General features: G+C 37.7%; 2 protein-coding genes across 3 annotated transcripts in view; one reads left to right on the top strand and one right to left on the bottom strand.

Annotated features, from left to right (window-relative positions):
* LOC100647134 (synaptotagmin-6) overlaps positions 1-25,523 on the top strand; it is a 98,544-nt gene that overhangs the window by 42,660 nt on the left and 30,361 nt on the right. The window lies entirely within an intron of this gene.
* Positions 21,813-25,161, bottom strand: LOC105667123. Of its 2 annotated transcripts, XM_012320424.3 has the most exons (4): positions 24,718-25,034; positions 23,537-23,942; positions 22,426-23,460; positions 21,813-22,344 (listed from the first exon to the last, which is right to left on the bottom strand). In XM_012320424.3, the coding sequence occupies exons 3-4, from the start codon at positions 23,354-23,356 to the stop codon at positions 22,154-22,156; spliced, it is 1,122 nt and encodes a 373-aa protein (XP_012175814.2). In that variant the 5' UTR covers positions 23,357-23,460; positions 23,537-23,942; positions 24,718-25,034; the 3' UTR covers positions 21,813-22,153. The 2 variants fall into 2 exon arrangements, with proteins under 2 accessions (XP_012175814.2, XP_012175815.2); XM_012320425.2 differs by having other exon boundaries at positions 21,813-22,340; positions 23,537-25,161.

Genomic DNA, 25,523 nt, shown 5'->3' with positions numbered 1-25,523 from the left:
AAACAATTCAACGTTGTTTGACATTTCTCTTTCCGTCTTTGATACTTCCATTTCTGTTTCACCGATCAATTAATCCTTTTCGTTCTACTCGCCACGATATACACAGTGTCTTTCGTTTCTGCCAATATAGTAAGCAGAAATTATCAGCGAAAAGGAGAGAAAAATACTAATTTGGCTATAAGCGTCACGATGAATTTTGTTTTATTTTTTATTTTTCTTATGTTACAGTGATCGATTATAGCGATAGCGATAGATTATCGTATCGTATTCCTTCTGTTGAAATAATTTTCGTAATAAATCCACCTTTCGTGTATTCCGTTATGAAATATTTCCATATCAATTTCGAAACAAAACTGTTACAGTTAATCGGTGGATATAAATTTTACGTAAAATATCTTTTCTATTTATATTTGTGAATCATGCTACTATTATTCATCGAAGGAACTAAAAGAGCACCTTGTATATTTGGCAAATTATCGATTGGTAATATCTTCCCGTAGAATATTTTAGAAGAAACGAAGGGAACTATTATACTCGAGCGTTAATTTCATACATCGTTTCCTTCGGAAAGGATCAAGTGCTCAAACTTAAACTCAAAGTAGAATTTGCTTGATTAATTTTGCAAATGGCTTTCGACGCAGGTGTAGTCTTTGAAGCTGTCGACGAATGAATTTTTTCTCGAAAGTTCCCTTTCTCCTGAGGTTACGTACTGCTCCTTACATTCTCCATTCTTGAGCCGCTTATAAGTTGCAAATTTCATCTAAAATTTAACGTGCAGCGCCTTATATCATGTAATGTATGGTGACGCGAATAACGAAATTAATGAGAATAAAACTGGTAAATCCAATAAAGTGCAAGCACAATATTAACGTATTGTAACCGGTATAAAAGAAAATTGCTAGAAATTTTGCAGATTTCATTGATATTAATGGCTGGAATTACGGAAATATTAGACGGTTTAATGAACATCAACGAATAGCTGAAATTTTATTTCAAGGCTTGCGATTAAAGAATAGCAGTGTACAATTTCTCGTTAAAATATCTCACCTTTTTTTATACCGAAGATATTGTAAGAATTAAAGGATCTCGTAAATTATAGAATTATCACCTTATATAAAAGATAGAAGAAAAGTATTGGAAATAAAAATTACACAAATTTATACATATTTCTATAGACAGTTTATATGCTTCTTACATTAAAGAAACTTGCAAAAATATTTCCCGTAAAGAGATTATTTTCTTTTTGAAAGATCACTCGCTGCACGGGAAAATCATTGATTTCGACTACTCGGAAAAGAATCGCCTTTACTCTACGTTCAGCTTTCGTTTGGAGTATCAACGGAGATATTCGTTCTTCTGTCGATTGTTCGAAAAATGTATAAAATCTACAAAAAAAAAAAAAAAGAAAAAAAAAAAGAAGAAGAAGATCTACATTCCTCCAGTGTAAAGAACTGGACTAGAACGGTTTAGCCTGACGAATCGATATCAATAGGCAAAGAAAAACGTAGTAAGTTATCAGCTGCGTCCTTGGCGACTCTACAGCGATTCAGTGGCAGGTTCGCTTAAGTAATTAAGGAATTTTGTTTGTAACTTGCTCGTTGGGAAGATGCAAGGTTGCATGGAAAGTGTATCTTCAAGCCTGTTTCAACTTGGCCAACTTTAAAGTATCGTCATCTCGACCCTCGTTTCTCTAGGTTTCCTTGCAAATTCATCCGCTTTAAATTTAACCTGAACGCATCAAAGGACACTGTTATCCTTCCATTAAAAAGCTACTGCTGTGAAACTCGAACAAACAGAGAGAAAGGGGATCGGTTATATGGAGAAAAAATTGAAACGAACAAATGTTCCTCTTCTTCTGGATCATCCTTTACTTTCGAACATACAGTGGCTCACGAAATTATTTGGTCACCTTGGGCATAGAATATGTACTTTTACATATACATGCATATACAGTATATACATGTCTAATATACCATTTTTCCTGCCAATAATCTTACAAGAACAATGTTCGATATGAAGGTTAATTAGTCTTTGATTTGACACTATGTATTTTTGACTTGATAGGATTGTAACTAACGCCAAGGCGAATTTTACAACTTACTACACTATGACTGATCTTTACTATATGTATGTTACATAATATACACACAAACACGCATTTGGAAATTCCATTGACACTGTAACGAGACACTATAGTCACGATTGTATCGATAAAATTTGAAATCGACGTGAAAATGGATACAGAAGTTGCAGAACATTTACACGTGTCTCTAGCTAGCTAATAAAGCTAAGCTGATTAAGACATTTTGCTTGCAAGTTCTCGCTGGATGCACAAAAGCATTCGAGCGAGAATTTATGGGCGAACGCTCGATCTTCGTTTCAAATACAACACGAGGTTATGTCGTTGTTTTCATCTCGTCTTTCAATCTTTCTGCCATCGGTGTCCTTCGAAGTTTGTCACTGAGACTAATAAAAACCGAAGGCTAACGTCGCCAACTTTCCAAATTGCAATTTCACCCCTCGGCCCTCGTGTTTAGCGAAACGAATCTTAATTTCTCAACTTGGCAAGCGTCGAGAAGATTGATGGCAATCGTTGTTTTGAAGTGGCGCGTTATCTCTTCTTTTCTTTTTCTTCTTTTTGGGGTGAGGCGGGGGGGGGGGATTGGACGACGACGAATAAACCAAATTTGACAATACTCCGTGTCGAGGTAGCGTATTTAAAAAATTTTTTATTCGAAATCCAAATTTATTAAAAATTTCTATAATTGAAGACGAAATAGTTTCATCGTATTGCTATAAATACTTAAACTTGTTCATCTAGAGGCAAGAGTTCCATAAGCAAGACATTAAAAAACCTAAAAAAAATTTCATAAAAAAAATTTCGAATTTTCGAATATTGAAATTGACAGATTTCAAGATCTCAGAATAGTTTGGTCGAAATACGTAGCTGTTAACAATAATCGCAAAATTTGTCGATATTATCCAACGAAGAGAAAGTTACAACGCGATCAATTTTTATATAGAGGAAAAATTCACGCACGTCTGCATTCGGTTGTTCTTCGGACATTCTTTCATCAGCCGAGTTAATCTCGCGTTTAATCTCGTCGAGGAAAGAAAACGGCAGTCGATGAAAATTCTAGGCTTGCGATTCGATACGCGTCACGTTTCACGGCGCTTCGTTCCTTAAAATGCCAGCGTGGCTGGTGAAAGAAAAATCATTAGGAAAATTCTCGTTAAATCTCCCTGCTAAACGCATCGAAGAATAGGATCGCGCAAAGTTGTTTCGATTGCTCTGTCTCCGCCGCGTTCAAGCTCAAGGCAGATGGAAATCCGAATGGAACTTGGACTTTCGTTTGAACAGAGTCCCTTCATTGGTGGTATTTTCTTCTCGTCTCGGGATAAAATCGTTTATTCCACGAAATCGTATCGAATGCATCCGACAGCTCTACCAACGAGAGTCCTTCTAGTCCTTAAACTCGTCAGACAGCCTAGTAGAATGATCCAGGCGAGAATTTCGATGCCGCTTTTCCCAAGAGATCTCGAACGATGCCATTAAAGGCTTCCATTTAATATTCGAAAGCCTAGCAACTCGTCGATTCTCTCGAGATATCCCTCGCGTCCTGTTCGCATCGAAGACCAAGCAAACGATCCTCCGGCGCGATATCATGACATTTGCTTCCTGGCAAATGTCACGATACGTTATCCGCTCGGGCAAATTTCGACGATGGAACAGCGAACGCAAAACACACGGACAAAAACAAGGTCTACATTTTATCGCCGCGGTGACCTTACGTTCACGTTAGTCCAGGTTGAACGTCGGCTGTCGCTTTGTTGTACCTAACCTGATCGATCTCTGGCACGAAAGCGGATCGTTTCTTCGCCTCGAGACCGCGGCGAACACGCGAGGACCGACCGGCCGTCGTCGCAAGTGGAATTACCGTGACCTTTATCGAAGCGAACACGCGAGAGGAAGAAGAAGAAGAAGAAGAAGAAGAGGAGGAGGAGGAGGAGGAGGAGGAGGAGGAGGAGGAAGAAGAGGAAAGCGCGGGGAAGAAGACGAAGAGGGGTCCCGGAGGACCCCGACGTCTTTTATTCTCGGCAAGTGGTATTGGACACCTTCGTCAAGGTGCCGGGAAAATTGTCAGAAGTACTGGGCGATGTCCTGGAGCTAGCATGTGGAGGGGGTGGCGGAGGAGGAGGCGGCGGTGGAAGCAGCGGAGGCGGAAGCGGCAGGGGCAGCGAGGCTGGCGGGAAATCTGGCAACTCGTCGATCGGAAACGCGGCGAGCAGGTTTGGGGTTGTCACCGGTGTGGCGACCATAAGAGACAAATGGGCTCAAAGGAGTCACAGATCACCGCTATCCTCCGTGGCCAATACCGACAGCGCCGACAGCACCACTTCCACCAGCTCGGAGGTCAGTACTTTTGTTCCGAATACTTTTTTTTTTTAACAGCAACGGAGCAGCTTTAAATTAGAGAATAGAATTTTTTTTATTGGAAATTCGTTGATCGGAAAGGTTGTTGAGTGACTTTTCATATACAAAGCTGTTGTTCAAATTCTTTCACTAAGAATCTTTCAATAAGAATTTATTCGAACTTTTAACGTGTTACGTGACATTCTTTATACATAATTCGAATTGAAATATACATTTTCAACATAGGATATACAGTGTTAGACTCTCGTTACAGCATCGATGAGATTTCACGGTGTTACACGCGAATACGTATCTATAGAAAATTTGCGGCAGTTATTTGAAAGAGTAGCAAACGGCAAAAAATTGTTCATCGGTTATAATGAAAAGAAATTGTTGAATCGTTTCGAGATGGCATCTCTTCCGAGCTCCCGTTTTATTATAATTTCTTTCGTCGTCCTCACATATTCGTTGATCTCGTTAAACGTAACTTTTTCCAAAGCTACACGAGAAACCTCTTAGCGTATAAAAAGCGGTAACAATGCTGTTTGTCATTATTAATCTAACAAAAGGAGAGGGAAGAACGAAGAGAAAAGGAAGAAAATCGAGATAAGAATTTGCATCGTCGGCCGTTCGGGAATTAAATATCGACACTTATCGAATAGTTAACGATGTCGTGTTCGTATTAGGAAAAAGTCAAATCAGCGTCACAGACGAAAAATAATTCGTCAAGAAGCCTTAGAAATTTCTCCAACGTTTCTTTCTGGATTTAATTTCGTTAAAAGCGTGGCAGATAAATATTTCGCAGCACCTAATTTCGTATCTCGTAGAATGCATTTTAGAATAATATATAAATATATTACGAAACACGCATGGGTCAATGATGTCGTGCTTTGTGCGAGAATTTGCTGTGATTTATGCATAATTGGGGAGAAATTAACGAGGAAACGATAGCACTGGGAAATCACATGAATGTCTCACTTAAAAAAGACATTTAATTAAAATGTATAAATATTTAGGATGAAAACGAGACCTTTCCGGACAGATTTCATTTTTAATAATTAACAGAAGAATACAATAGTAGGAATTTTAATATACTGAAATTCAAGAAAATTCAATCCGGGCTATATAATCCTATTAATTAATATAATGAAAAAATATAACAAATTCCTTCTTTGTAATAGAGCGTTTATTACCTTGAAACGTATTATCCCGACATTCACGCGACCACTAAATTAAGATGTTACGAATATCTGCAACACTAAATTTATATATAATTGTCGTCAGTTCTCTGAATTGAGTTCTCTGAAATCAATTTCTAGCCTCGGCCTATCACTTGCAACATCAACCTGTTATACGTTCACCCGATCGTAAAACCAAACTGAATTGAACTAATCTTTAACTTTAATGAATCTTAATAAAACCTTAATAAATCAAGCACACATATAAATTAATAAATTATTAAGAACACCACTGGATATACTGAAAAATATAGGGGTGAGCAAAAGAAAGTGAAACGTTGCTAATCGCGCATGTGAATAATAGCAACTTTTTTACTCAATATTTTTTATCCTGTTGGTTAAGCGTGATTTTGTAAAATTACGATGCTATTCTACGCCGCTTATACTTCAAACTTTTCTACCTACCGCAATATATTAAACATCAACTAAATAGACGTATCTATTCCTTGAAGAATTCAGGTCTGGAACCGCGTGAAAGGAATCATGTGCAATTTCCATCAAAAGAACGCACACGTCTGTGTTTCAATAAAATATTATTTTACAGACGCGTCGTCGTCGGATAATCGAATCCCGGAATTTATTTTCTCCTTTGAATACACCCGGGAGGTTTCGATAAATTGAAAGCTTTGAAGTCGAACGCATCTAACGGGAATAGAATGGAAACGAAAAATCGACGTACATATTTAAAAACAACGAGGCGTGCTTCGAAGTTGGTACGCGCTCCATGTTCCGCTGCTGCTTTTATCTTTTCTTCAATTTTTATCCCTCGTTCCCGCTCGTAAATGGACTTTACACATATCGGATATCACGTCGTTATTTGTTATTTAAAAGCAAAGTACGCGACGCTTTGCCGGCCGATATCGAAGAAGGAGAGCGGGCAAAAATCGTCGTCGGGGAGAAAAACAAGGGGAAAGATATAAAAATATCCAATTACGTTTCCCGATAACAAGTTTCAAGATCGGATAACGGAATATAACTATACTAGTCCGGCGTTATAATTTGTCTTCCCAGGTTAGAGTAAACACGCTATTCCGGGATGGCGCTCTGTTTCTGCCACTGTATCGCTTCTTCCTCCGTATGAAGTGCGTTTATACATCCGCCGATATTTACGGAAATTGCATTCGAAGAAAACGTATTATTAGCCAACGATGTAGCGCTTTATTTTCCACTATCTCGTCCCCTCTTCTCTTCTATTCTCGTTTCGTCGACGGTTAAAAGAAAAATGATGTTTCAGAGATCTTTTGAAACTGTACAATGCAATGACGTTAAGAACACAAAGATTTAAGTTACATTGAAGAAAAACAAGCTGCCGCGTTCCGAGAACTGAAATTCATTTGACGATGGATATTTTTCGTCGTTCGTTTCTATAGATTGGTCGATTTTATCCTATTCAGTTCTGGGAACTAACAAAATTTTGCCACATAGACATCTGGAAAAATGTACAATAGCATCGAACTTTTGAAAATCGATCTGCTGCAGGTTATTTCGCGAGCTAAAATTTCATTTAACAGTGGATTCCTTTTTCATTTTTCTTTCCGAGCATTATCCAATCTTTTTAAACAATACGAAGGAGAACCAGAGACGTAATTCCTCCAAGCGAGCATTCGAAAGAAGTCAAAGGTGTTGTTGAGCTTTTGCGAAAAATCTCGTGCAAGGTGTCTTATACGAACGATGTAATTTTCCGAAATGAAAAATTTAATTCTAAGGAGAATCGCGAGAACGTAGATGTAGACATCGTACATAGTGAGCCAGGTGAAGTGCAATACGATATTGGGAAAAACAGTGTAGAGTGAGTTGCTAAAGGTCATTCAGGTTTCAATATGACCAATAACTGGGTTAGAGAAAAATGGATCAGGGATAACATCGTACCACTTCGGATTTTAAATTCTCATAGGAAAAGTACAAAACTAATGGAATTACGAAACCTGATGGTTATAGTAACAAATAAAATAGGCTATACGTACAGTGAGGGACAAAAACAGAATTGCTTTTCTAAAATTAGATCAAACGAGTTGAATTTTTTGGCGAAATCTGTAATGTTTTATTCTAATCTAAAAGATCAGCGAATTTTCAAAAATTTATTCTCCTAAATATGCCGTGTAAATTCGGTAATCTGACATGACGTTTAGGATACAATATGTTTTCATAAACATTGCAGTTGCCCGACGGAAATTTCTTGTAAAATGCTCCATGACATTCCACGCTAAAAAGCAGGTGGTCGTTGTCTGAGCTGTAGACGCACTTGTTGCATCGATCTTGCTGCGGTCATTGCGTATTTAAACATATCGTGATTTTAACGCGATATCTGGCGAGAAACACAAACGTATCGATGATAGACGGCAGTTGATCGCGTTTAAAGCATAGCTACCTTGTTACTTTCAGTCTAGCAAAGATTACATACGATGATACACTTGATTCTATCATATTCGGTTGCTTGTGGGTTACGTGACATATTTTATTCGCGTTCCAATACATCTAAAAGATTTTAAAATACGTTTAATATATGTACATATTTGACCAAGCTGATTAAAAATACAAATACACGGAATGGTAATTATATAAAATATTTATTTATATTTCAATATCGATATACAGAGGATTACTTTAGTAATTCTGATATTGAAAAACTGTGAAAATTAAGTTGCTTAAAATGCAAATAAATATTTGCATTTTATTATAGAAAATTTGATTTTAATATTGAAGATAATTATCATGATTTAAATCAAGTAATAAATATAATAAATGTTAATTCAACTTTAACATAGTATAATAAGTATAACTGCAAAAAAAGATAACCAAACGAAAGAGATAACAAAGTCGTTATTCAATAAAAGTTTATTCAATGAAATGTTGTATTAAGTAGCGATTTGTTTTTCTCCGAATAAAAAGATTTGAATGGATTCTTGTTAAATCGATACCTTCCTTATGACACATTGACGTTACTTTCAAATCAAATTCCGTCAATCGTATTCTATATAAAGGCCACGAGATGCATAAGTGGTACACCTAGCAGCGGAACAGTTATATATATATATATATATATATATAAAACGGATATTTATAGTCAGTTACAACACAGTTGGTACATAATAATAAGAAGTTTCTCAAGTTAGCGTCCAAAGGAAGTAAATTTTCTTCCTCTGCTTCCTTTGTCCTTTTACAAATTTAAAGTTAAAGAGTTTAAAGCGATAATGAACCTTGTTTGCAGTTGAAATTTATTTCTCGGCACTCTTTGTACTTCATTTGAAAATTAGAAAAGTCCTAAACAACTTGAAATTAGGTCACATTCCTCGTACAGACGAATAGCAAGAGACAAGCACAAACCTTCGTATTCTCGTTAGATTCGATAGAAACATTTTTATCACGCAATAAAATAGAAGCTATCCTTGCTATATAATTTCATTCTCGACTTGTGTTTTTCTATTATTAAAAAAATTTCTTCCCCAGGAATATATGAGAGAATCGTTCTTAACACGTGAACGTAATTTCTCGCTTCAATTCCATAATAAAGTCCTTATCGATTCCTTAAAATATTGAATATTGAAAGTTCTTCTTAGAGAAACATTGAAATTTCCTCTTTTACCATGAAATAAGAGAACAATTGAATCATAGAAATTGTAGGATCGCACGAGGATTAGCATCCTTTTTAAGTAGAAAAAAAAGTCTGTCTACTCTGATATACTTAAAATACCATTTGACCTGTTTTCTACAGAGTTTCGAATTTCTTTTATATTCTCCAAGTGGGAAAATCTCTCTTATCAATACGATTGAGGCTATCGGCATAGATCGCCGTTCCAGTTTCAATCAAACAGCCAATTGGTAACTGATTTCTCTGTCACAATCAACAGCTTTTCATTCGTGTATAGGACTCCTTTATTCGTTTACAGGGGAACGCGATGCATCCCATTGAAACGATACGGATTAGAAAAAATTCACGTTAGTCTGGAATCGGCTTCGATCAATAAAATCTCGACTAGCGATCGTAAATCATATCACGATAATGAGGGAGAAGGAAAAGAGAGGAACTCTGGTTACATCGTACGATCACGATAACGAAGTCTGTAGTATGATTTATTTCTCTTCTCCTTTTCGCCTCGGCGTCAACATTTCTTCTCGCGGTCCTTGTGCAATTGGCATAACGAAGCGTTTACGTCGCCAAATAAAGCGTAAGAAGAGTACGTCTCCGAGGAAAACTCTGCAAGTAGTTCGATTACTCGTAGTAACGCGATTTGCAATTATCACGGGCTGTTTATTAGTCCTCGTTCTTCGAACGAGTTATCAGCTTTCGTAGAGTTTATTTCATCGATGGGAATTAACATCTACAAAGGTATACGATTTCCTTCGCTCTCGTTCTTTTTCCTTGAGAAAACACAGAGTTGTTGATTGAAAATTGTAAATAATAAAAGATTGGGTTTACAGAATGCAGAATTCTCTGTGCTGCAATTCAAAGAAAAATCAGTGGAGAAAAAATGGTAGTCGTTAAATAGTTGAAACGGTGGAATATTTTATTAAAATGAAGAGCATAGATACAATATGTTTAAATTTCAAATCGAGAATCTCTATTAGTATTCTTGAATTATCATAGATTGCTTGATTATCGCAACAGTGATTAAGTTTTACGCTCTTTATTAAAAATTAAACTTGAAAATCAAGTAACCCAAACTTTTGACGCAAATCGTATCGTTCATAATCTAACAATACTATTGTAGTTACAAAATCGAATACGATGTATACAGAAGGAATTGAGAAAAGCTAGAAAAGGAAGAAACGAGATTGTCTTTGTCGTGTTATATTTATTTCAATATCGTAGGATATTTAAAAGCCCATCGAACTCGATCTATTCCAAGTCCTTGCTTCAACTCATTAATTTTATATTCTCGTGGTTTGACGCGAAACAACGTTTCTTCGATTACGTATCCTTGGACTTTTGACTTTTAATCCTCCATACAAGGATTCGATTCGCGGTTCCTCGTGGTGGATCGTACCGACCCTGACCGTGATGCTGCTAATTGTGAAAACTTTCGTTTCAGAGGTCCAAGGTCGCTTCGATTCAATTAACAAGGAACGTCAATTCTCTTTGTCGACAGAAACATCTTTAACGCCAGAAACATTTTTAACGACAGAAACGCTCTAAAGCTGCGGTGTCGATAACACTCGTTCGGACAAGGCCTTGTCAATTCTTATTTTCGATGTCGTTCTCGCGACGCGATTGCGATCGTTCCTACAGCCGTTTATCCCGCGACATGACGTCAAAGCAAGACGAAAGAGAAAAACCTAGGAAATCTATAAAACGGCTGGAAAATCCTAGACGTTGTCCTAAATCCGATAAATATACGTTTGATCGATCTCTTTGTGTAGTATCAACCTGCGCTTTTCTCGGTTACATTTCACATCCTCTCCTGTTTTGAAAACAAGTTTTATCTCAGTTCGAGTAATTTGAAATCATTTTATTACTATAATTTACCTGATACGAGATATCTTTTCGAGTTTCTACGACTTATCGTCGTCTCATTCATCCTCGAGTCACGCCACTTCGAACGAATCGAGGCCACTTTATTAACGTTGACCTGTTGTTTTATTTGACTCGAAACATCCCTTCAAGCGCAGCTGAGTATCTATCGAGTATTTCTTGAAAAGAATGACGATCGTTAGGTAATGATCCCTCTATTACTTAATAAAGTAAGAAGATTTGGCTATACGGAAACAAATATGCTATTCCTCTACCGTACAGAGACTTGAAAGCACCAAATACTATCGTTTTACGTGAAACAAGTGCTACGTGACCTATTGGCTTCGGTTTCACATGCAGTGTGAAAACTGAGCTACAGCGGCATGATAAGTGTGTCCGTTCTCATCTTCTCGTTTCGATGTAAACCGAGCGTCACTCTGTTAAACGTAGAGGGAAACGCGGCGAACGTTAACTGGAATTCGCATCGTTTCCGTAAAACGACGAAACGGTCGCGCTCTAAAGAGCAATCAGCCATGGTAGTTACAGATAGTTGGTGAAAATTTCCCGGCATACAGCGTGTCTCGATTAGACGACAGACGTTGAAGTGGACGGAGCAGTTGCAAATATAAATGGTCGCTCTCGAGAGCTGTTCGCTTCCCATATACATGTAAATTAGTTTTGAACCGCCGGATCCGCCTCGACAAAGATTAAATCCAAGATAACGAAGCCGAAATTAGATTAATCCGATATTTTTACGGCAACGTCGAAATTGCTTTTTAATTGGCTCCTTTGCTCTGGCGGCTTCCAACCACCATGACTCCCTATTCGCCATCGATCTCCTCGATCTTCGTCCTCGATTACATTTAGTACTTCGTTAACGAAGCCTACGTGATTCGTGAGAAACGTGCGTCTGGAAATTCTGCGAACCGATACGGACAATCATCCTCGATCCTTGTAACCTGACCTTTATCTATGATAAAAGCTTCGTTATCTTGTAGATTTTAGAAATTGACTATTCCGCAGTATAATGGAAATTGGCTTGTTATATTAACATGGGAGAAAATATGGCGAGATATCTATTTATGCTTTTGGTTTAAATATTCATTTATTAAGTCTGGACAACGTAGTTTTAGATAAGTTTCGTAGTCAATTTTGAATATTGTTGCGAGACTTATTGGAGATTCTGAACATTGTTATTGGGTCACGCGTTTAGAATAATCAGCTTAGTAAGGAAATGACCAAGTTCTGTCTGTATTCTTTAAGCAACGTTTCCATTCACGGAAAGTTCCATCGTTACGAAAGGCTGTTCTTGCTAGAAGAACACATCATACACCCTATCTAATCTCTATATCTACGTATCTCTATATTCAGTCTCGCGTTTCTGTGCGTACATTTTCTCTTGAAATTGCCCAAATTTCAAATGGTCGGAATACCATAGTTTGCAAGGAGGATTTTTATTAAACAGATTTCTATTACAATTTCTTTTCCAAAAAAAAATTACTTATCTTTTGAATCAAAAAGCTGTTGTGACGTAAATTTTGCGCAACGCAACAGACGAACAGAAAAAATCCAAAGATTATTAAACATGCAACAAAGACCTTGGATAAATTTATTGTAAGAAAGATGTGCACAAAATGCATTTAATAATATCACCAATACCGACATGCTCTCACACGTAATTTTCTCCCGCCTACAATTAATCGCGTATTAATTGCATTCGCCAATATTAAATGACAGACAAAGGCAGACATGGATCATTGAGAAGAATACACGGGTTTCATACAAAATTTGCAGAGAAGAGGTCGCGATTTACGTACGAAACAGTTGCATATGCCGGGCAAATTGGCCACTGTGCAAAACAGAGAGCAACGTTTTATGTTATTTTTGAAAGCGTGTACAAGTGTGCGCGTCACGCTTGTTTACGTGCTAATTAAGAAACGTATCGGTCATTTCTGGTCCACGATCGTTTTATCGAGTCTATTCACTCCTCTGGTAAATCTGAAATTTATTGTACGCGGCTGTACGTACGGTCATTCGGTGTCTGATTGATATTTATAAGCTCGTAGCCCGCGTTCTTGAATATCCTACGTGAAATCGAAGCTTGCAACTCGATTATAGTCGCTGTATCATCTTCAAACGCGTGTTCGGTTTACGGTGATAACGATCTCTTTTAAGATTGCTATTTGAGATAAACTGTATTTCGTTAGGAGTTCGTGCCAACTATATATGTATATTTGTATATATATTATAAGATAACGTAATGTTTATCACGATTTAGAATATTATGCGTATGATAAATAATAATAAATAATAATAAATAATAATAAATAATATTTGTGCATTTAGGAAAAATTTGAACGCGCAAAGATAGTACAAAATATCCAAAGTAAAATGTTCATTATAGAGAACGAAACGAATCCCTGCAATTGCGTCTCTTATATTCTGATTATAACAATATAGATTGAGTTGAGTTAAATTGGCGTAGTCCAGTAACGAATCAAAGTTATAAAAATTTATATAAGAAAGAATATTTCACTTTATATGGAAATTGGCCTCAACGTTCGAAATACGATATAATGATTATAATGTTTCGAAGCTCAGGCGACGTAATAACAACAGGGAATTAACGGATGCAAAATGGTGAAATTTCTTAAGACATAGCTTACCAATCGACAGGAAAGAAGATGCGATTTCCGTTGCCGAGGCCGTCATTTTTCCTCGGCCTCTAAGATTGTTACGCTGCTACGAACGTTAACGCTGCACAAACAAAGTCCCTCTTATGCAGTTAGGTCTCCCTCGATACATCGTTATTACAAGAAAAAAAGAGTTGAAAAAGAGATGAACAGATTTGACATGACCCGTGACCTTTTTATCGTTTATTCTCAAAAGGAAGGAGTAAATGAAGTTTATTTTATTTGCAAGTAAAGCTCGAACAATAGAATATATTAGAAACTGTCGTTTGAAAGAATATTTGAAGAGCTCGGGGAGAAAATTAAACGGCGGAAAAAGGAGAATGACTGAGAAGATTTTTAACGCGAGAAGTTATCGTATCGTGAATATTTCCAAATATCGAAGAATAATATTATAGATCCTCAGAGAGGCATGAAAATTTTAAACAAAATTAAAGACGTACAGAGTATCAAATTTATCTAGAAACACGTGAATATCTCGACAACGTTATTTCCTCTACTTATCTTATTCCTGAGGAAAAATACAATATTTTGAGGAAACGTACTCGTACAATTTTTCCACCGAGCCCTCCGTTCTAATCTAAACAAGATCTTAATTTCAACTTTCGTACGTTTATCTCTATTATTATTTGACCAATTCTATTGTGTTTCCGACCATTTCCGTAATTCGAACGATTCTATTTCCAGCACAGTTCGTTGAATACGCAAACTAAATATCAATTTCTTTGCAAGGTGCATATGCAACCTGGATAATTGTTTTGGTTTTTAGATGTTACGAAGCGCATGAACCGTCGCGATCCTCGATTGTCTGAGAAAATGGGCTTCTAGGGTTCGGAAGGGAATAGATTGAAGGAAAATGCACAGCAGAGATAAACGAAACCGCGAGCAGCAACGAAACGAGTTTCAACGATCGGTGTACGTAATGGGCCTGATAGCGCCAGTGGTTCGTACGAACGAATCGCGATAGTGAAACTTGATTTGAATTTTTCATGTTGCTCCGAGGGAGCTGATGCTGAAAATCAGAGGTAATTGGATTGACGGAATTTTTGGCCTGGCACGAAATGAATATTAAAGTAGATAGTTGCTGAATGATATTGGTGGAACGACTACCTGACTTTATGGCCGTACTTTTTGACAAATTTAATAAATATTTGATACAGATTGAACTGTACCTTAACAGATTTCTATGTATTCTGCTCTGTATACTACCTATATATATGTCGGAGATGTAGAGACATCGGGCCTTTCTTTAGGAAGATCCCCAATACTTGGGCTCGAGGTGACATAACTGGTCGCCGAACGTAGCCACGGTCATATATCATATAAACAATCAAATCTCGATCAGGAGCAATGTTGGTTTGCCTACGCGGGACTGCCTAGTTACGGCGCTTGGGAATTTGTTGATACTCCCGATAAATATGTAATTGACAAATGTGACTGTATCTGTCTTTTATTTTGCAACTCACCTTGGAGAGTTTACTGTCATCGTCTTGGCAGTCGGTCTGATAGTAACCCAGCGTCTGAGTTAACGTTTCTGCGTGCTACAAAATGTATTTCATTGTACAAAGAGTTTACCCGTTGACCGTGGATTCGTTATTGAACCCAGGAACATTGTCATTAGCTTTTGTTATACTTATTAATTATTACACGCGTAAAATTTCTAACGAAAACCCGACATATATATCGTCGTTCGATACTTGGGGTCGCTACATTCTATGAAAAACTAATAAACGTACGATACATTAAAAAAAAGTAAAAAATCCTAAACGTAAGCGAGTGACTGTCGATATATACTGAGATATAAATATACGAATAGGAAAAAATAAGGGAACGCTAGGAAAAGCAATTAATCTCGTTGCAATTATAGATGAGATACATATTTCACGCGTAGTCGCATAGTCGCATAGTCGCATAGTCGCATAGTCAAACGAATACGTCAAGAAATATTATAAAGTCGAGTCGAATTATAACTATTAAACTAATTGTATCATCAATTAAGTTAAATCATTTGTAACGTGTTAATTATTTTAAATATTATTAAAAATTATATTAACCCTGTTAATTCAGCGTTACAATCGTTTGAACTAACTCTGTTATCTTAATCGAAACAAGGGAACGACTGGTTCGCGGCGTCGATTATCAGAATCGTAGCGAGAATTTACGCCTCTCGCTGACGCGTTTCCTCGCGATCGAGTCTCTTCGCGAACGATCGTAACGCTCATATTGACCCACTTATGAAGTTTCAATTTCAAAGTCAATCGATAAGTTATTGCTAGTTCTATTAAATATTCTGCCTCGTTGATGACAACACGCTTCGACAAATTAGATCATATAGTGCATCTTATAAACTTTATAAGATCATGGGAAATGTCGATTCGCTAGAATCTAATTTATGCCGAAATCTTTAAAGCGATAGAGAATTCCCAGTTTATGCAAACGCGATCTTTCTTCTTCTTCTGTTTGTTGAACAGATACCGCGATCTTTAACCGAGGATTTGGATAGGTCAAAGTGAAGTTTGCATCGGGATAAACAGCACCGCAAGTTGCCAAGTGGTCACCACGAAAGTAACAGCCGCGATCGATGAAGCTCCGCTTTACCGATCGAGCGACAACCAATAGTTCCGAATGTTTCGAATTTGGAATTTAGTCTTGAAAACAAGTTCGATATACGCGAGAAAGATGGTAGAAAATTCGAAAAATTGAAATTTCCGGCATAATATGCCGGTCACTTTATCATTCGACGTAACAGAGCACATAGAAAACTACATAAACGTGCGGAAAAGGGATAATTAAAGAAAAACCTGGTATTCTACGCGTTATACTTGCTTTACTTCAAACGAAAATCAACAGACTTTTTCTCTTACAAACGCTTTATGCTTTAATTAATGGAGAATCCGTTTTAAAGCCATAAAGAATTGTCTACAATTTCAAAGATAGCTGAAATCCTTCGAACTTTCCACGTGTAGATCAACTCTCTTTTTTATCGTTTCTCGGCACTTTTGTCGTGATGGAAAGAAACTTTGTTTCGCGGAAAGCAACCGTTGGGACAACTAATACTCAGCTAATGAAATAGATGGACGGAAAATCGATTATCAAGGTTCGATCGAAAGTCGTTGAGAGTTGTCTTCGCCGATCGGGGTAAAGCGCGCCCTCCGGGCTCCAACTTAAGAACGACAGGCAATGATTGTCACGCGCGATTAATTAAAGACCGGCAAGCAGCCTCCTAGCCGGCGATGCACTCGGTATTCGTGCCGCGGATCGATGCTTTCCACTCGGTGAGAAACGGAAGAGCGGTTAATTGGCATTGAAGTAGCTGACAGAAACACGATCGTCCACGGTACGTTTATGATCGAGCTGTGAGCCCTGACGTACATTCGTGCCCAACTTTCTGCTTTTATTCTTTCCTTCTTCCCGTTTCCATTCCCTTTCCCTCCCCTCCCCCCCCCCCCTTGCGCTTTCCATTTTCCCTTTTACTTGATCTTTTTTTACCCTGTTTTTTTTTTTTCGCCCGTTTTCTATCGATATTTTCGAACGATACCCTTTCTCGAGAACGTCATATTGGCAGTGGAAATGTTTCGTTGCTATTCCTCAGTGAACCGATCTTTGCCTCTGCCTCTCCTCTTTTGCGTCATTCCAAATTTTCAAATCTCAAAAGTCCAGTTCTCGTCTATTCTTGCCGTTTATATATAAGTTTAATTAATTTAAGAAAGATCGTTAATAATAGAAAATTATTAAAAACTAGACTCAAGAACTAGATTGATCTCTAACAAAGTATTCTCTCCTAATTTCCTAAGAAATAATAATCTACAGCCTCCGAACAGATCCATCACAACCAACAAATCTTCCGCGCCATCCTTAATTTCTCACCTCATCGCGTACCTTACGTCATCAAATACAACGAAAACGCAGTTTCCGCGAGCGAACGACCGATATTCTAAACCTAACGGCTGTAACAACTCTGTTACGCACCATTAGCTCGCAATTTTGAGCTTCCTCCTTGAAACAAAGCAACGGAACTGGCGTCCCTGCTAATGGAATTCCGGACATTAGGAAATTGCAAACACGGTAACGACACCGTGTCGTCTAAAACGAATTCCGAAATTTTGTTCTTCTTCCACAATTTCTTTCGTACTTTCAACGGCTTACATTAAAAGGATCGTGTAATTTTATGTATCGAGTCAAAATTGCTAACACTGGATTAATAACTTCGATCGATCGGATCGCATCGATAACTGGCGCATATTAAAACGTCAGGGTAGTCAGAAGGAAATACGAGCGGAACGTCTTAAGAGGCAGAACCACATTACTTTGCTGCTGGATAAATATGGCTAGCTCGATCGAGCGATTACGATGTATCGTATTTGCTTGATAAGTGGAACAGGATTGCGAGAAATACGCGATGAACTTGTTACAAAGTACTCGATCGTGTAGCGTAAGCGGTTCCCCCGTGTTCATCTGACTCTGGTCCTGATCGATCGATGTTATTTGAAAAAATATGAATATTCGTTCTAGAAATAATGTGCGATCTGCTATGATATAAATTAGAAATGCAAAAGCCACGTTAGAAATGATAAAAATCAGTTTTTTTACCGAATACTATATAATTATATAGACTGGAAGTTGAAAAATAATCAGATTTACATTGTTGCAACGAGAGGATGATCGAAGAAGGATTTTAAAAGTTATTAATTCTTCTTCGATTTTAAATACCTTTCAGATATATTCGGTGGAATAACTTTTGTGTAACTATGAATGCAACTTACCTTTTGAGTGATTATGAATTTTAACAACAACGAAAAAACGTTATAATTGATATGAAAGATAAGACAAAAGGAAATTCGAATTCTCCTCGCTTCGAGTAAGATCAGTATCAGGAGATGAAACATAATTTTTTCGATGGTCAAACGAGTCCAGGATTTATATTCATCGAACGTTCGATCCATTTAAATTCGTACAACATAGAACAAACGTAGTCGTCAGGGCTGTTTAAGAATTTAGAAAAAGAACAGACATAATCCGCTTTGAGGGTGCATGGATCAAGGATCCGTTAGATTCTTGATAAATAATGCCAATGATAAGTTGTCATCGGTACGATGAAATAGTTTCAGAAATTTTTGCTCAAAAGCAAAGAGAACGATTTAGTCGAAGACAAAAGACTACAGCTAACGGTGAAATCGGTTATTGTATACTGGCTTTTGATGTGGATTGCATGATCTCGATGAGCCTCAAAGCCTATCAATAATATCTCAAAGCCTGCAAAAGAGACAGATGATGATCTTTTGTGTCAGTGTTTGCGTTAGTGTTTGTGATAGAGTAACGATAGAATGATTGCTATTCTTGAAAAGTAGATTCTATCTTTTCCATCATTTAGGTTTCACTCGTATAATACGTAACTTGAATATAAAATCTGCGTATGTATATGTTTCTTCGTTTCCAACAAATACAATTTAAATATAAAGTTACTTCCTTATTATTGTAAACCTTTCGAACATTATTCCAAACCATCGTTAAGATCTCTATTGCTAGGTTCCTATTCAAGTTAATTTATATTAATTCATTACGAACTCCATGCTTCACTTTTAAATTGATAACACCTAAACCTTCATAGGCAACCCTCGCATTTTATCTGAATTGTTTCTCTATGGTCATTCGTTTTCCATATCGATTATACGAATAAGCTGTCGCCTTTCAAGCAGCCCCGTCTTTTATGCAGAAACCGCTTTTGAGAGTGGCGCGCGAGGTGATAAGCAATCACTCTGACGTCACGAGTAGAGAGAGAGAGAGAGAGGGAGAGCTCTATCATTCGATGCCTTTATCGTGCATCATTGTTGGAACCACTTGAAGGCGCGATGGTAAAGTGCATTTGCGTTTTTGTTATCGTCCTCGCTCGATGATATCTCGCGTACTTTGAGACGAGGGGAAAAACTTCGCTTACGTTTACCAGCTGAACAGAAAATAGAGTTTGAGCGAAGGGGGCGGGTAATTGATACAGAATCGATCGAGAAACAACAGACTGGAGAGCGTATTATTGTGGCAGGGAATGGAACCGGTGTTTACCTACCGGCAGACGCGTCATTGCTCCTCCAGTTACTCGTTAACAGGTGAAACGTCTTGCCGGCCCCTCGAGTCGTCTATTTGATGCTGTAATGAACAACAACTAATCCTCAAGTGACAGAGAATCTTTGCGATAAAAGTGAAAGATTTGCGAAATGATAATATTCCTACGTTTAACGAATATAGTAAAAAAAATATAAAAAAGGTAAAAGTACAAAGATATATATATATATATATATATATATATATATATATATATATATATATATATATAGGATAAACATAATATAAAATATCCAAAGTAGAATATTTGTTGCAATATTTAATAAATGAAACAAGTTACTATTTGGATTCCATTCTTTTTTTTTTTTTTTCTTAGATTCATAAAAATATGAAATAGAATAAAATGCTAGAGATGAACTATAGAACTATAGAAGATGAGATGAACTATAAAAGTTTGATAAATAAAATGAAAACGATACTGATAGAATTGTTGAAACTGAAAATGCATAGTGAGAGAAAGACCTCGCATAACGAGGCAGGCACAACCCTGACACATTTGAAATAATAGGTTTCCTCGTGGTTTCCATGTCGATCGTTCAATTTTTTATACCCATAGGAATATAGACTTTTCTCTCCCTTTTCTCGAAAACTTTTTTACGCATTATCATGGACGAGCATGACATGATAGGTATTCCTCATTGACGTCAATCGCAACACCTGCGATTCTCCTGATTCATTTTATTATCCAATCAAATCATATCAACTTGTAGGATATAAAATCTGTCGACAAGGTTCATCTGCGAGGGTCTTCGTTTTCTCGGGAGGAGGATACTGAAAAATGAAAGTTCCACTCTGCCATGTATGCATCGAACGTGTTTAAAGTGTGAAATATGTATGTAAGTGAAGAGTGAAATATGTATGCAAGTGACGAGTGAAATATGTATTTTGTAACGAAGTTGACGGAGAATATCGTTCGTCTAAGAATCTCGATGATTGAAAAATAGTTGTTTAAAAAATGGACATTTTAAATTCTGCTATTAACCAAACGTCGCGATGCGATCAGTCGAAAAATAGAAATAAAGTAATGTACATGTTGTTTCTAAGCCACTAAAGACGCATTAGATTTTTGGAATTCTTTTCCAAAATTACAATATTATCATTATTATATTATTATAACGCACCGGACCATAATATAGTATAGCGGCACATCACTTAAAAAATTTCCTATTAATTTGAAAATGCCATATTTATATGTTAATAATTGGTTACCAAATAAATTACAAATTTAACCGTTCTATATTTTTTACGTAGGCGATTTACGTTTGCCCTCCATAAATATAATATCCGAGACAGCAACTACCACCAACGTAAATCCACCGCAAGACTCTTTCACATTTTCTCTCTTGGAGTTAAATCTCGATCCCAATAACTCCGGACAATTAATTCCATTTCTGTCGAGCAACGACGACGAGCTCCCTGGGCACTTGAACTAGACCCCGTGGAAACGCGTCCTTAGTTTCGAGTGACCTTAACCGACAGATTGCTCGATTAGTACGTCACTTCCTGATCTTCATAATCAGGCATTATTAGGCAGACGCGTTACACTTTGAATTAGATACTGGGTTGGCTAGGTTAAGCTTACGGCTGATTTTCCAGGCGCAAGGTCGCGATAACGGAGCGCGATATCGGAAGACGATATGTGAGTGTTTGTGTGGTGGGTGGAGGGGGAGGGGAGGGGGGAGGAATCCTTGCCAACACCCACGAAACACGACGTTTGGGTATCGTTTTTATGAGAATTGTTACGAAATTCTCGCTAATCGTGATTTTTGAAACATGTATACATGTACGTATTTTATGTTATAGGTATTAATTATTTGTAGAATTAGACGGCTAAAAAAAAATTGAATAGTATATTAGGATGAGATGATTGACGTGTAGGCTTGTTTGATAAAAGAACGAGTGAATAAATTTGTAATAACAAGATATATTGAAACAAGTATATGTACAGAGATAGTGTACGCTGATTTTGATCGTCATTCACACGGTACTATAATACCAAAATATATTTACATAAAAGAATATTCTTATGTAACTCTAGCTGAAGACTACAAGAGAAACAGCAATAACAGTCTAGACCTTGTAACCCAAAACAACGTTAGTATTCAAGAGTACAATAACGTGGATCTCTCGCAGTGTTGAATTTTTTCCGTTTCAATTTAAACTTTTTCTACGGTCATGGGCCGCTTCCCCCTTACCAGTGACAACGTTTTAGGTAGATTTTACGTACCAAGCTTATTCCATTGACTTATCTAAATTCTACCTGAACTCGCTCAGAAAAGCGGACTTTCTTGCCCGCACGCACGACGTTCTTATTTCCCGCAGTTTCCTCCTTCGTAATTGCCCGCTCTTCGTTTCGTTTGTTTCGGATTTCGGGCAGGATTAACGCGCTGCGGATTTCTGCACTATCTTCGTGTTGTTGTTGGTGCTCGATGCTGTCTGGTACAACAAAAGTGAATTTTACACGGTTTATGGAAATTTGTACGTTTTTCTTACTCGTTTCAATGATAAAATTTTTACCTCCGCGTTGTTTATTGCGCGGGTTTGCGCATAATTTGGCGCCGGCGTTCACGTTGAAGGAGATCCTCGTACTCCTGTCTGTTACGGGGGATCTGCGGCGGGATACTGAACCGTCTCGTTTCCTCTGGTTCCAGTTGCAAGGGGCACAGCACTTTCTTGCTTGGTCTCGAAAGGTTTCATGGTAGTAGCATAGCCTGTCCAGCTGGACTCTTTTACTGGAACCCGATCCACGGCGTTTCGAGCGTGATCTTGGTTGGCGCTCATTGTTGAGACTCAGCGCATCAATTCGCGCCTCTATTTTACTTAGCCTGTCTTCAATGCTTAAGGCGCGAATTTGTTGTTCGCTGTTCGTTGCATTTCTTGCTAACATTCGTTCCGCATGGCACCGTATATCGTGCATCTCGTCGGCTACCCTCGTTAGGATCGTCGCCTCATTTACGCTCACGGCGGTTAGGACATATTGCATATTCTCTGGAAGGCGATTTTTCCAGATCGCCAGCACGAAATCGTTCGAGACCGACTTGGGGGCGAGCTTCCTCAGGTCCCGGTAGAATTGGGACGGCGTCCTATCGCCAATTTTTTCGTCGTCGATGAACTTTTGCATTCTCGTACTGTCTGAATCGGTGAATTTTTTAATAAGTTTCCTTTTCAGCCATTCATATTGCCCTGTCGACGGCAGGTCGCCAAATATGTCAAGAACTTGATCTAAATATCGTAACTCGATGTTCGCGAGAGTCATAGAAAATTTTTTCTCGTCTTCGGTAATGCGAGCGAGTTCGAACTGTTTTTCTAACAGGACGAACCATAGCTCGATTTTTTGGGGCCAGAATGGCGGAGCGCATACGGAAAATACAGATCCTATGCTGTCCGTAACTTCTTTGTCGGCACTTGTTATTTCGACCACAGCACGTTCACCACTGTCGTTTTCCATCGCGTGCCGGGGTCACCACTTTGAATTTGTAATAACAAGATATATTGAAACAAGAATATGTTCGGAGATGGTGTATGCCGATTTTGATCGTCGCTCGCTCAATGCTACAATACCAAAAATAATATAATAGGGAGCACGTTCATATATTTATATTAACGAATGTTACCAGAAAAAGTTAACCTTCTTATGTATCTCTAGCTGAAGAAGAAAGAATTACAAGAAACAGCAGTAACAATGTAGACCTTGTAACCTAAAACAAGGTTAGTATTCAAAGGCACGATAATATTGATCTCTTCCAGGTTTGAATTTTTTCCCTTTCAACTTGAAACTGAAGTAGATAGGTCGTAATAGGTACTGAACAAGTACTACAGTATAATTAACACTATATTTACTAACAACACTCTCAATGTACGCTTTACGTAAAACTCGCGAAACTTGCACTTAGCGGTTCGTGGTTCGATAAGTTCGACCTCTAGACGATGCGTTACGATAGCGATTCGGCAGAGTTCGGATGATGATTGGCCAAGATGCGTCGAGGTACTCTAGTCAACTATCAACTACCAACTGACTTTCCGTCACGATTATGCTGCAGAAGAAAACTACGATGGGTTGTGCCTAAGGATACGAGATCATCGGATTCGTCGAGGAAAACCTTCGTTAGGAAAGTGTAGGGAAATGGACGTTGCTGTTTATTGGTTAATCTCTAGGTTGATGGTTGAGGAAGGATGCTAACCGTCCTCGAAAGAAAATTGCTAACGGAAAGCGTCGTATCTGAGAAAAGGCAAATTTCCCGTATCTTTCCGTAGTTGGTAATAGAAGGTTTAGGGAATGACTAGGTTTGAAGGTTTAGGAAGACAAAGACTATTTGTTCGTTCGAAGAATCTTAGCTAGAGAAATCCTAAGATTTATAGTGGGTACTTTGGCTAGTTAAAAATATGCTATGAAGATGTTTCCACATCTGGCAATCATCTTGTCGAGTGCCGTTACAAGGAGAAAGATCCGTAAGACAAAATGGCGAATTTATTATTTTCTACGCTTGAGCATATAATTATAACAATGACCATTCAAAATCTTTCTTTTCTTTATATTTACGAAATAAATTAAAATTTGACAATCGAGAATAGAGATGGACTTTCACAAAAAATGTCATACTTTCGAACATACTTAAGAACATATAAATCAAGTTTCTTTGCAGCTTTCAGTAATTTTGAATGTTTTCTATTCTGATGCAATGCAAAATCACAGTGAAATATAATACTTATTTTGTTAAAAACAAATTAGCGTAAGGATCTTTACTACAATTAGTTTATTTAAAATAAATGGATTAAACAGAAAACGATGATTATTTAATATGGACCAACCGCAATAACGTATTATAATTAAAACGACTAGATAAATTTGCAACTCTCGCCACCAACTCTTGCCACCACGGATCCAACACTATCTCGATAACGCAATTCGCACTCTCTGGCTTCTCAACTCAAACTGACTATTAATTCGTCTTTGTCCCTTAGCATCCCTTTGTCTTTTGTCTTAGCCCCACCGCGCACGTGTTCCGCAAACGCTCGTGGCCAGGGTCACGCAGACCTTTCCCGCGAAACTATTCGATCGAAGGACCGACGATACATTGTTGAACCTGTCGGTACTTTGACTTTCTCGCGACATTGTTTATAGTTCGCCCGATATCTCTTAGACCTTTCGTTTACGATACTACATTAGTAATATATTAGCTTGTCCCAAAAGATTCTTTCGCTTTGATGCACAACATTTTTTGTCTTATATTATTTTATTGAATTATGTATGATCCATTTTATTCCATTGTTCCAATGTATCACATGCAATTCAATAAAATAATATAAATATGTCGGAGATGGAGAGACATCGGAGCCTTCCGTCGAAACCGGGGAAAAACCCCTAATATTGTAATTTGGATTCCACCATAGCCGTAATCAAGCAATTGTCGTCATTCAATCCGATTGTATTTGTTCGAGATTTATGATAGCGAGCTTGGGCTCGAGGCGACAACCAGTCGCCGAACGTAGCCGCGGTTAAGGGATGAACGTTTTGTCTAACAAAGGCATGGAGTATTCTATAGCTCTCCTTAAAAGAAATAGTTGTAGCGGCACGCGACGGTAAACATTCCAATGGTTTCTGTCCCGTGGCTCGC

The sequence above is a fragment of the Bombus terrestris genome, chromosome 2, assembly GCF_910591885.1.
Source record: "Bombus terrestris chromosome 2, iyBomTerr1.2, whole genome shotgun sequence".
Classification (NCBI taxonomy): Eukaryota; Metazoa; Arthropoda; class Insecta; order Hymenoptera; family Apidae; genus Bombus; species Bombus terrestris.
This window is presented reverse-complemented; position numbering and strand designations above follow the sequence as displayed.

Bases quoted from the DNA above. Each gene is read 5' to 3' on its own strand.
- LOC105667123 (XM_012320424.3), bottom strand. From the start codon at position 23,356: ATGGAAAACGACAGTGGTGAACGTGCTGTGGTCGAAATAACAAGTGCC. The intron at 22,345-22,425 runs GTAAAAATTTTA...TTGTTGTACCAG, and splicing joins GCGCAATAAACAACGCGGAG to ACAGCATCGAGCACCAACAA.